Source organism: Calidris pugnax, unplaced genomic scaffold, assembly GCF_001431845.1.
Source record: "Calidris pugnax isolate Ruff unplaced genomic scaffold, ASM143184v1 scaffold179, whole genome shotgun sequence".
NCBI lineage: Eukaryota > Metazoa > Chordata > Aves > Charadriiformes > Scolopacidae > Calidris > Calidris pugnax.
This window is the reverse complement of record NW_015090948.1, coordinates 614,781-627,219: the sequence shown is the minus strand read 5'-3', so window position 1 is coordinate 627,219 and position 12,439 is coordinate 614,781. Positions and strand designations below refer to the sequence as shown.

Below are 12,439 nucleotides of genomic sequence, written 5' to 3'. Positions count from 1 at the left end.
TGGTAGAGAAATTGCCTGATTGACACAATAGGAAGCATTCGCTAATTTGTTATTCTGAGTAACTTCATAGCCGGAGGGCAGGAGTACTTTACATTTTCCACTGGGTAGATTTCTGTATGCCAGTGGACTGCTTCATTAGGTGGGGAAGAAAAGCAAAAGACAAATGTACTGGCTCTTGCCCAAGGCAGGAATTACTTTTTGAAATCAAATGATACAAGTAACACAACACAAAAATCACTCAACTGACAAATGCAGGCTAACACGCTCTGTTCTCATTTTCACCCACCAGACCGCAAACACATCTTCCCCGTGTCCTTGGCTTCAGCTTCCTCAGGAGACCCACCTCCCCATTTGATAAGCAGAGGAACTCTAATTCTCCCTTGCTCTGTTCTGTCTCAGTTTCATTAATACTCTCAGACATCCACAAAGTCAAGCTCCCTTTGATCTAGAAGCAGAGGTACCCTGTGTGTGCAGACTGTCTCACTGCCTGAACCGCTGAATCAGCCAGTGTTGTTTTCCAAAAGAGAAACCAAAACACCAAAAGGTGTTTTCCACCACCAGCCTCGATGCTTCACATCCTTACCTGGGAAAACATTCCTTATATACCATCCCAGGATGAAGTAAATCAAAGAGTCTATCAGAATGAGCCAGCACATCCAGCCAAAGGAAGTGTTGTCTCCAATCATCGGGGACTTATACATGTTGTCCCACTGTAGACCTGCAGAAGGGAATTTAGAAACACAAACAGAATTTGTATTAGTGAGTGAAATGTCACAGCCACAGCAGCTCAAAGCCAAATTTTGTCTACAATGAACATACCTATGCCCTGCGCCTCATATCGAGCAATGTATTGACTTGCATAACTGAACGCAGTTGGGGACAACAGACTCTGTGGAATAAACAAAATTGAAAACAAAGAACTTAGGAATTAGTCTCAAAGAGAAATCAAGTCAGTCAACCTATCAGGTACCTCCCTGGCTTGGTCCAATAGCCAGAAAAATGAGTGGGGTTTGGGTGGGTTTTTTCCAACAGTCACAAAGAGCACTGGGCCAGGCTTACGATGGGCAGCGCTTCTGGTGATGGGCTGTACTGACTCCTTAGAGGCTGCCTAAATTCTGCTTCCACACCCAGCTCACAACCTCCTCCATCACACAGGGCTTTATTTTAGGCTTTTCAAATACAGCAGTACTTGAGAATTACCTGCCATGTGGTTAATAATTTTACCACTTGCATTAATGGATGTCCTTTCCTGAATTTGGTGACTCAAAGAAAACAAGTCTGGCTTCCGGAACTTAATACCTACTTATTTCTACCCTTGGTAAGAAACAAGGCTTTACATCTATTTCCATGGCAAGGAATTTGAGATGCATGAAACCAAAGGATGAGCAGAGCCAGCAATGAGCAGAGCCAGCCCTCCTTCACAGCCCTGCTACCTAAACTCCTCACTGAGACAGCCTTGTTTTTCGTGGTGGTTGAGAGTAACCCATTTTTCTTTGCAGTTTAAAAGGGCAAAGTATGTAGCTCAGACTACTCTGATTCAGTTTTTTGTGGTGGTTGAGAGTAACCCATTTTTCTTTGCATTTTAAAAGGGCAAAGGACATAGCTCAGACTACTCTGATTCAGCTGGCAGGTGGGAACTCACACACTAAAATTCCACAAATATTGCTTTCAGTCACGGGACACAACTAATTCCAAAACAGGCCATAGCCACCTCTCCTGTTGTGCTGTCATACAACACCCACCAATGGAATCTAGGAAGGCACCCAACTCACATATATTTGTGACACAAGATATAATAAGAGCTGAAGTTTATTGAAGGGGAGTGTCTGCTCCCACACATGTGGTTCTTGTTATTGAAAAGCAGAACTTACCAGCAGGCTCTTCACAGAGAAGCTCAAATGATTCTCGATGACGAGCAACACGATGAAGGGGAAGAAGGTGAGGATGTACACAAGACTGCCCACCAAGGCTGCTATGTTGGTGTTATTGAAGAAAACACTAATGAAGTAGCTCATGGCTATAATGGACAGGCTGTAGTCCATAAGGTACAGGAACAAGAGTGCTGTGTTTGTTTTGGGAAGGATGTCACCCACTTTTAGAACAATGATGAGGAAGGTGACAGTAATTAGAAGGAAGATGGCACACTCTATGAACCAGGCGATGAAATGGCTGCTGGCATTAACACCCATCATTTTCATGTACTGCAGAGAGAAAAGTGAAAAAAAGAATCACAGAGGGTCAAGTGTTTATTAAGAGATCTTTCTGCTGATATTGAACTATTTCTTTTTTCAGTTTCTGGACAAGGCATACATCCAAAACATGCTCTTTCATACTTTGGCATACTGCATGTTGATAACCAGGCAGAAACCATGCCCTCACTTCCCTGGAATGCCCTAGGTTTGCAAAGCAGCCTATTACAAAAGAACAGCACAGCCAGGATCTGCAAGCACGAAGCATCACAACTCACAAGCTCCAATGCAACTTCTGGCCTTAGATTTGTAGCTTTTCTAAAGCGTTTTGGTTATTTTTAAAAAGAATGCTAATTACCAACTGGTCTGAGTGTAAAAACTCTTAAATATCTTTGAAACCAAACCATTTCTCATACATCCCCAAGACAACAAATAATAGATAAATTACCATGGTTATAAGGAAGCAATATTAAATTATATTAGCTGACGATCAAGTTCCACAAGACTTCTATAAAACTGTAAGTTTGTGTTGCTAAATCCAGAAGAAACTACAGGTGCAAGTGTCTTCTTGTAGATTACTATACACCTAAAAAGATTACTGACCCCCTGCTCTTAGGGACAGTGAAACTGTCACCTAGCCACCAGGGCTCACTCATTTTGAGTCTCATCACAGTTCACAGAGCGCCCTTTCTTGGAAATGTTTTTGATGAATCGGTATTTGTTTCCATGGTACCGGATAAAAAACAAATCTACTCGAGCTTTTGTTGCTTACTAAAGCTTAGTTTTACAAAAAAGTTCCGTGCTGCTCATCTCTGTTGACTCTGTTCACACTGAAAATCTGAGTTAATTTCCTAAATTCCCTATGTCTCAATGTCATTTCTTTTCCAATAGGCAACCTGAATGAAGAACTTCATTTCAGCGGAGCTGATGTAATATGCAGCACCTGCTGAAATATTAAGTATAACAACTTCCAAGGATGGAAAATAAGTCATTTTTCATGTCTTTGCCCCCAATAGGTATAACTCAAAGTCAATTTTTAGTGAGCTTTAAATCTCCACAAAACTTGTAATTTTGTGAGGTCCCCACGTTTCCAGTGTTCAGAACGGCAAAGCAATATTCTCACCACTTGAAGGGCAAATGCCCTGCACTTCTATGGTTTTGAGGTTTTTGGTTACAATGTCAGAACTCAAACACTGCAGGTCAAAGAAGAGGCATTTGGAGTATTATTTTCCTAAATGCTTGTTTTGCTCCATTTAATATTGCACACAAGACACACTACCTGCTAATAAGGAAAATCTGTTTATAATTTTGCACGCTCCAGAAAGTTTCACCATACCTCATAAAGCCTCAGATCTTTCTCTTGAACAAGTGTTTTAACAAAATCAGCTATAAACAGCACCCAGGCAGCCATCAGAGCAAATGGAAGAGAGTAGGTCACGCTGGTTAAGAACCTGTAAAAGGCAAACGCAGGCTTCAGCTGAATATGAAATGTTCTGGGGATTAAGGCTTTATATAGAATATATTTTTCAGAATAATACTTTTGGCTCAGGAAAAGACATGCTAACATTTCAAAACTTAGAGTATAATTAATAATTACAAAAAAGGCTATTTTGCCATTGCATCGGCTTTTTTTATTCACGAAACTCCTGATCCTTCAAAATCTTTTTTTCTTTTTATAAATCACAGAGGGATTTCCAGATGCATTCTGGAAGTTTTGCTCAGCAACACCATTGGCAGGAGTAGAAACCAGCATGGGCACTGGCATCTCCTGGCTCTCTGATGGGTTCCACCCCATTTGAAACATCACAGCAGCCAGCCATAATCCTCATTTCCGTTAATAGATATAATGGCCAAATTTTGTTATTGGGTAATATTTCCTGGTGCCACAGTCTGAATATAGGTGCAGAGTGTCTGTCCTGTTACCCCACAGGACAGGTATTGCAGATCCAGGCTTCCAATGTGGACTTCACAATTCTTGGCTCCTCGCTTTAGTTAAAACCTTCTTCCTGTGCCAAATGTGTGCGGAGAAAGGACAACAATGGCCAACAGTAAATTTCTCCTTTTGTGATGAAAAGCAAGTTTTTAGAGCAGGAGATTCACTTTGTTGTATCTACAGGGCTAATGATTTCCTCCCTCATTTCTAAACCTGGCTTAACAAAAATCAATAATCAGTGTTATTCCTAGGAAAAGTTTAATGTACAATAACAGTAAGAAATTAATACGATTGCATTTGGTTTTAATTTTTTTCCTGTAAAGCTGAAAACTTCCCATCCACCAGTGCTTTCAGGAAATGCTTCCATGCAAATGAAGTCATATTTATAAAGAACAATGAAAAGGCATTTCAGTACCTCTACTAGCTCTTTGTTACTTGAGGTTTTTTTTGGCTACTACCTTGTGTGTGATCCATAGGCTATTATAAATGCAGCATTTCCTAACACCTTCTGTGTGTATATATTCCCTCCCTGGTATATATATTCCCTCCGTTTCCCTACAAGATTGTAACTATGCACTAACAATCAATAAACAGTCATTTTACGATGACTTCTACTGCATCCAAATCCAAAGCCTTTAGGTTTTTTTAATAATTGAGCAAACTCATGTCCCTCTGAACCTGGAGGGGAGAGGAAAACCTGAAGGCAAGCGGTTTTCTTAAACAGTCATTTTACGATGACTTCTACTGCATCCAAATCCAAAGCCTTTAGGTTTTTTTAATAATTGAGCAAACTCGTGTCCCTCTGAACCTGGGGGGGGGAGGAAAACCTGAAGGCAAGCGGTTTTCCCAGCAGCCCAAGAACAAGAAAAGCAGGTAACACTGTAGTAAGTGCCTCCAGCAGTCAGTTAATCATTGTACAAAACTATCTCACAGCAATAATCCATGTATTTGCTACAAGAAGTTGACACTTGGTTTGAATGCTTGCTTACCGCCTGCGTACTTGCAGGCTCTTTGCATGCTGGTACCTTGAGAAGAGATTATAGGTCCCCAGCTCTCTTAAGTGACAGGCAGATTAATGAGTCTGCTATAGTTCCTATAGCTATATAGCTCCAGATAGTCTTTTAGCTCCTGCAGCAAACATGAAAGCTTTTCATCAAAAAGAGCTCCTAGGTCTAGTCGTTTCGGTCCAAGGGAGACCCTCACGTCAGGGGGCAGCGACCATCCCACCTACCAATGCTATTTGCCAAACATCCTTCAGTGCTTTCTAGTGGACACTGAAGTCCCTTCCCTGTGTTTTCCACTCGGTTTGGCCACCAGCTGTGATCAGGGTAATAACTCTGAGGAAGTACCACGTTGCCAGCTTTCCAAACGCTAGACCAAAATCGCCTTGGCCGAGGGGCAGGTCCTCAGCTGTGAGAGATTCTCTCCTCTCTGTTGTGTTTGGCAGAGATGCTAGTTTACACAAGCTGCAGATCTGGCTCAAGATGAGCAGAAAGGAAGATGACCCAAAACTTTTTGGTCTGCTTCAGCATTCAAAACTTATCCTGGTCCACACACAGTTCACACTGCACCGCTCTGTATACCTGTTAACCCTGGCAACTCAGAGCATCAAAAACTTCTCTTCAAAAACAGTAACTTTTCCATCGTTACTGTAGAGGACACACAGTTCACACTGCACCGCTCTGTATAGCGGGCTGTTAACCCTGGCAACTCAGTGCATCACAAGCTTCTCCGTTTTCCATCATTACTGTAGAGATGAATGGTACCATTTCATCTTCCCTCTTATCCTTAAAGCATCTGAGAGGCACCTGTATTGGGAACTATTCACTAGACTGAACATTAGCTAGAATCACTGATGTCAATAACAAGCACCGCAGCTGGACAGCAATCTCAAGGAACAAAACTCATAAACCTAGGGATTCTCTTTTTTTCCCCAATAAATAAATTTTCTGAGTTCTGCTGCATTGTCTGCATGTAAACACCTGCAGAACAAGCCAACACTCATATTTAATCCAAGTCCTGCCAACCCCAGTCTGAGTTCCACCATTATAGCAAAACAGGGACAGCAAATTTTACCTGCTGTAAAACCTAAAGTTGTCGTGACAATTCAGGTACATACAGAGCATTGGAAAAATAAAAATTAAGCAAACTAAACAGAGACCATTTATACCAGAGTCCAAAATTCCTTCTTTTGTTCAGACCCTTGAAAAAAAATAATAAACCAACACAAAATGAAATTATTTCTATGCCATGTGAACATGGCATTGAAGAGACCAGAGCAGCTGGTGAACTCCACCAGTCAGACAAGAGGAGCTTACACAAAGCATGAGGACAAAAGCCCCACAGACTTACATATCCTTATTGTAGCAGGGGTAAGGCATGGCCTGGACTTGAACAGCTATTTCCTCTGGTTTCTTGCCAGTCTGCAGCTCAATAATGGCTCTTTCAATGCTGTCCTGGATATAAATAAACGCCCGGCTGTAGATCTGGCTCTGCGAAGTGGAATTGTGCGGGCCCACCGTCCAGATGCGCTCCCTTATTCTGTTGGTGGTTTGTGTGATCCTGCTGCTCATTCGGATGGTGTAGTTGAGCACAGGAGGGAGGATCGAGTCCCCACCAGCAGAGTGTCCAGGGCTGCTCTGGTTTGAAGGCAGCTTGAAAATGATACCTTGGAAAAGAAAGGGAAAAGGCTCTCCTTCAGTCAGTAGCACGCGAGCAGTACACACAGATATGGAGGCACTCCTCATTTTTTATAAGCCTTTTCTGCATTATAATCCTTCCTTTCATTTCTTTGCTGCACAAATAATGCTCAGATGGGCAGGCTGCTTATCGAGGGTCTGGAAGGGGAAACTATATATCACTGCAGCTACTTGTAATTTCAAATGTGACCAACGATTCTGGGTGTGAAATACACCCCCAGACCCCTTAAATCTTTTCCACTGAGCATTCAAAAACCAAAAGGCTCTTAAAATAAGCAGCTGTATTTGGAAAAAATCTTGCTGTTAACATGGACTGTCACATATCTGTTAGGTCCATCACTCAGCACACACACCTCTCATGAACGTGTCCAAAGGTGCTCTATCAATGCAGCTCACATAGTGATGCTGTAACATAAAAGCCTCAGGAAGGCAGTGTTGAAAATTATTCATGACCTATACATGCATTTTTGTGCCCACACAAATTCCTGCAAAGCCAAAGACATCTAAGAACACAAAAGCTTTGCAAGTTCCTTTTAGGAAATGGCATGGTGCACAAACAGTTTGCCAGACAGGTCTTGTTCTTTTCCTTTAAAATGTCTGTTTGAGGAGAGGAAAAGACCCCAAAAGTTTTTCTCTCCAGAATATTTTTCCTGATTATTCCACACATAAAGCATACAATGGAATGGAGGACAAACACAGAAGAAAACTGCTTTTATAGGAATAGACAAATATTATCAGGGTCTGAAGTTTCAAGGAAATAAAAAGTTTCTATCCATCGCTCGATTACAAGGTATAAAATCAAACAGGCCACAGGACTTATAAGTAAATCCGAATTGAGGAGAACTTGGTCATTCTTAAAAATTAAGACACATTTGTATCATTCAAATTAATATAAGTTCCTATTCTCTACTTCCCCCTGCAGTCTGATCCAAACCTGCATTCGGATCCCACAAATGTGAGACGTGTGACCAAGACGACCCAATATAATATTGCAGTGTTTGGCTGGAACACCTCAAGAGCTCCATGACCTTCTAATAAATTGAACTGTCTCATATTTGGACTCAATAACCTTAAAGGTCTTTTCCAACCTAAATGATTCAACGATTCTGTGATACCTTTCTCTATTAAAGCATCATTTCCCAGGGGAACCTGAAAGAAGGCAGTTGTCACGAAGATTTAAGTGCAGTGAAATTTTGCTCAAACTGAGAATTAACCAAGAGAAAACACTAGTTGACCAAAGGCTTTCTATAGAGGCAGCAGACGTGTAGAGAGAAGAGCAGATATAAAAAGGAGAGGGTAAAACACTGCCATAAGGAGGTCTGAGTGTGCAGGTCCCTCACACACCAGGTGAAAATCAATTGCTGTGTGGTGGGAGCTGGGATCACAACAGCTGCTGGTGGAAAGCCAAATTTCTTATGCTGGACTCCCACCCCGTGCCAGGCTAACTTTAATTTACAGGGGGATTCAAGACTGTCACATACTTGCAAAAAGCTCATTCTTCAGAAAGAGCTCTTTAGCCACCATTTCCATTTCCTCTAAGTTTTTGACTGCTCGAACGCGATTAAACGAGACGCAGGAGGACACATTCACAGCAAGGGTAGCTAATGTATTCAGCTGATCCACAACGTCGGCGTTGTTCTGCAATTCCAGCCGGATATCATCTGGAAAAAAACCAAAACCAAACAAAATGAGTAACATCGCTGCACGCAGCAAAAAAAATCATCACTAGCAATGACATCAGAAAGGAAGAAAAAACCCCGTCATACTAAACACGAAGCGTAAAATAGATTTCTGCACTTAGCAGTGGAATGAAGGCATGTTGTTGACCCAATTTTTATGTTAATCATTTGTAATACGCTCGTGAGTTTGCCTTTGGGAGGATGCCAGCAACGGGATGTGACAGCCATCCCAAATCACAAGTTGCTACCAACCTGCTGAGGTTTTTAGACTCGCATAGGATGCTGGCCATTCAGCCCCAATCTTATGGTTTTTGATGTAATCAACTTATCTGTCTCGGGGGAGAACGTGCTTTATCCAAGAGCATCAAGAAAAAGTGATGTCTGTTGTGCTGATGCGGGTACTAAACCTGATAATGCAGTTTAATAAAGCCACTGCTGTTTCCTGGCTGTTTTAAAAGGTGACTGAATAATGTAGTGTAACTAATACGGAACAGCTGCTGCAGGCAGGATGATTTTATGGAGAGTTAAGACAGGACAGGAGCTGCTACTTATGAAATAACACAGGGGTCATCACAAACAGTATGTAAATATCCTTCTGGCTGAAACAGACCACAACCGTTCTTGGATTATGCTGGGTTTTGCTGGCATAACCCAGATTTATGTTGACGTGTATGGCCACTGATTGAAAAAGTGGGGAGGGACAGCAGAAGGGACCGTGATCACCATGCTGTGCACTAACAGGAGCTGTATCCACCACTGCTGTTAGCTGATGATTCCCACAGTGCAGATCAGCAACTCTCATCTTGAAGAACCATGCAAGACCACCAGAGAACAGCCAATTCCAGCAGAGCATCTCCTGTAACAATGCCTCTGGCTTCATCAGCCTGGGTACCTTTATCTGATACATTGCTTTTCTGCTCTGGAAAACTTTTAAGTTGAACCCTGATGTGATGCCAGTGAGCTCTCCACAACATTTCCCAGCAGAGTCCCAGGTAGCTCATTTGAAGTGATAATTACGGCTAAACAGTGTCCTCCAGTGGCCACACTCAGCTGCAGAGACTCCCATCCTACTATCCCTTCATCACTCACAAGAAGCATCTCTTCACACAAGCCCTTTGCTTTCTCAGACTCTTTTCCCATAGACCACAAGATTTCTGAATCACAGTTGAAATAGCCTTGCACAAAAGCAGCTGATACTGGCCAGAGAAAAGGACCAGAGGACCAGAAGGACCAGTTTGGTGACTCTGGAACTCCCAGACCTGAAGACAATTAAGAGGGCAGCACAGGTGGATCAACTTACCCAGTTTGTTTATTTGACTCAGCAGTTCAGCTGCATCCAAATCCACCATCAGCTTGATAAAAACCTGCACAAAGGGATTCTGCAGCGTGTTCTATCAACAAGCAAAAAGAAGAAGCATCAGTTTGACCAGAAGTCCCTTGAGTTTACTCAGTGTATTTCTAAAATTCAACAGACCTTCACATTTGTACAACCCCCTCCTACTCCTTTCCTGACCTTCAGTATTTCACTCTGACTCAGGACGGGGAAATGTTAGCAATGAAAACATCATATGGAGCCCTGTGAATCCAAGCCAGCGTTTCTTTGGAGTCAACAGAAGATGCCTACTGAGTCTCCACCAGGCACTAGAGTCCCATGGAAAAATCATGGAGAATCTCTGTTATTCTAAAAGTGCAGTAAATTTCATTTGTGTCTAAGTCCTGCGAACACAGCCAGAGCACAACGGGTAGGCGATCAAAATTTAGCTTGGAGACAGCAGATCTTGTTTGGCTGAACAGTTCATTATTCCACTAACGAGTGCAGTCAGCAGAGAATACCCCCTTTCACTTTTGCATATTCCACTCCGGATTTTCTCTCAGTGCCATGGAAATGACAATGAATTCCAGCCACTGAAATAAACTTCTAACGCTTTAAGGTTCCAGAGACCTCATTTTCATAGCCTTGTAAGGAAAGGACACAATTTTTACTGTGGAGAACAGCAAGCAGATATGGGAAATGTTACAGCCTACTGCTTTCTGTACCCAAGCAAGGCTAGGCTCCTTAGGAGGGGAAAAAGAAATTTTATTTACAGTCACTGAGGTACAAAGACATCTTCTAGCTCTTATGTGTGTACCCAGAGCTACATGCTTATTATAGATACCGTTTCATTTTCTGAAAAAGTCATTTCTTGCCTGGTCTTGGCTGGCTGGATCACTCCATCAAGCAGAAAGTTAATTTACAAACTGAAGAGCATTCCCTGCTCAGCTCAGGCCTCCAGCAGGCCTCAGCATGACCAGTGTCAGGGAACATATTACAAACAGATCATTTCAGAAAGAGGATTTGCATGGAAAGGTGTGTCAGAAGTCTTTCTGTTACAGAAACAGGCAGGCACAGAAACTGTGAAATCCAGGACAAAAGCCTGAGAAGCTCACAAAAGCTTGTTTTCCCAGCTGACCTAAGATGTCCCTGAGATCCCTGGAACCCCAGTTTATTTATTATTTATTAATCCACTCCCCCAGTCCTCTCTCGTGAGAGACACAGGGGAGGTAAGATCTCATACCTTGATCATTGGAACTGTCTGGTTTAACTTAGTCAGTGAATTCATGATGACAGGAGATTTGTCCAGCCACTCCTGGGACTTCAGGGCTAGATCAGCCATCTGCTTCAGGGTTGCATTAGACTATAAAAAAGGCCCACAACATGTAAGATTTCATTTATTCATTACTTTAAAGCTTTATAAAATAAACAAATCAATAAAACATCTAAGACCAAATTTGGGTTCCTTTGGATCTTTCTCAGCACCCTATCACTGTTTGGCAAAATATCCCTTAAAACACTGTATTTGGAAGCAAGTACTTAAAAATTATGGTCTCATACATGACATTTGGAGCATGCCTTGGATATGGGTTTTCCTTCTACCACTGGTCTGCTTGCAACCAAGTACTGATTATAGCATTTGTCCTGGGAAACATCTATCTATTACTGGCTGAAAATATGGGGGTGAAACTTCATAAACTGAAGGCCTTAAAAAAATCATATTATAAATATTAGACCAGCAGCAATTTCATGGAGGTAAGACTCATTCAAAGACAACAGATGACTCATATGGCCAGCAATGCAACTGGGAAAAGATAATTTGACTAATACTCCAAACAGTCAGGAAAAAGACTTCTGCTTCTCAAAGAAAACAGCGGGTGCTAGATAAATTAAAATCCTTTTGAGTGGGCACATTCTGAGGTACTGCAAACAGAGCCATACCCTGTGCATGATTGCTCGAGTTCCTGCAGTATCTGGTGTATAAAGGATCTTCCCAAGCACCATCGGTTTCAAAAAAGACCAAATTAAAGCTCCAGTTGGGGTCTTGACCAGGTCCAGGTAAAAGGATAAACAAAACGGTGCTGCAAGGGAAGAAAAACAAACAAATTGCCCAGAGCACAAATAGATCAGACACAAGAAAGCTACCAGTGTTATTTATTTCCCCATGGGCTCAGTTTGTTGCTGTGTCCAGTGAATGACTTCAGGGCCCTCTTTGCTGACTGATATAATGTGTCTTGACAAAAGCAATCCAACCCCCAAGATCTCCTGTTGCTGAACTCAAGACAACAAGAGTCTCAGTGTTTAAACCAAGATTCTCTGTTTGAAGGTTAAACGGAGTTTCGTGAACTCAGAGGAGCTAATAATGTCAGAACAGTCGGAAAAACTACACATCAAGAAAAAGCAGTGACCTATCAAACCCTAAGACCAGATCATCAAAAAATGGGAAAAAGTGCAGCGTCAAGCGCTGCTCTGCTACACAGGCTGTTTTCCTTTTAATATTTATGGAAATAAGCCACCAATAATCAGAGCAGTGCAGATCTTCAGCAAGCATAAATCACGAGCTCTTACAGCCCTCCAGAGACACGTCGGGGAAAAGCTCAGAACTGGATCTCTCTGGAAAAAGCAGT

The 12,439-nt window shown here is 42.1% G+C and overlaps 1 protein-coding gene across 1 annotated transcript in view; it reads right to left on the bottom strand.

The window, feature by feature from the left end:
* The window catches only part of ABCA12 (ATP binding cassette subfamily A member 12), a 90,008-nt gene that overhangs the window by 35,729 nt on the left and 41,840 nt on the right, over window positions 1–12,439 (bottom strand). Inside the window, exons 19-27 of the mRNA XM_014951949.1 lie at window positions 11,754–11,893; window positions 11,056–11,175; window positions 9,801–9,891; window positions 8,303–8,482; window positions 6,475–6,790; window positions 3,526–3,640; window positions 1,872–2,201; window positions 820–889; window positions 584–718 (exon numbers count right to left, since the gene is read on the bottom strand). Coding sequence (XP_014807435.1) covers window positions 584–718; window positions 820–889; window positions 1,872–2,201; window positions 3,526–3,640; window positions 6,475–6,790; window positions 8,303–8,482; window positions 9,801–9,891; window positions 11,056–11,175; window positions 11,754–11,893 — 1,497 coding nt within the window. The remainder of the gene's footprint in view (window positions 1–583; window positions 719–819; window positions 890–1,871; window positions 2,202–3,525; window positions 3,641–6,474; window positions 6,791–8,302; window positions 8,483–9,800; window positions 9,892–11,055; window positions 11,176–11,753; window positions 11,894–12,439) is intronic.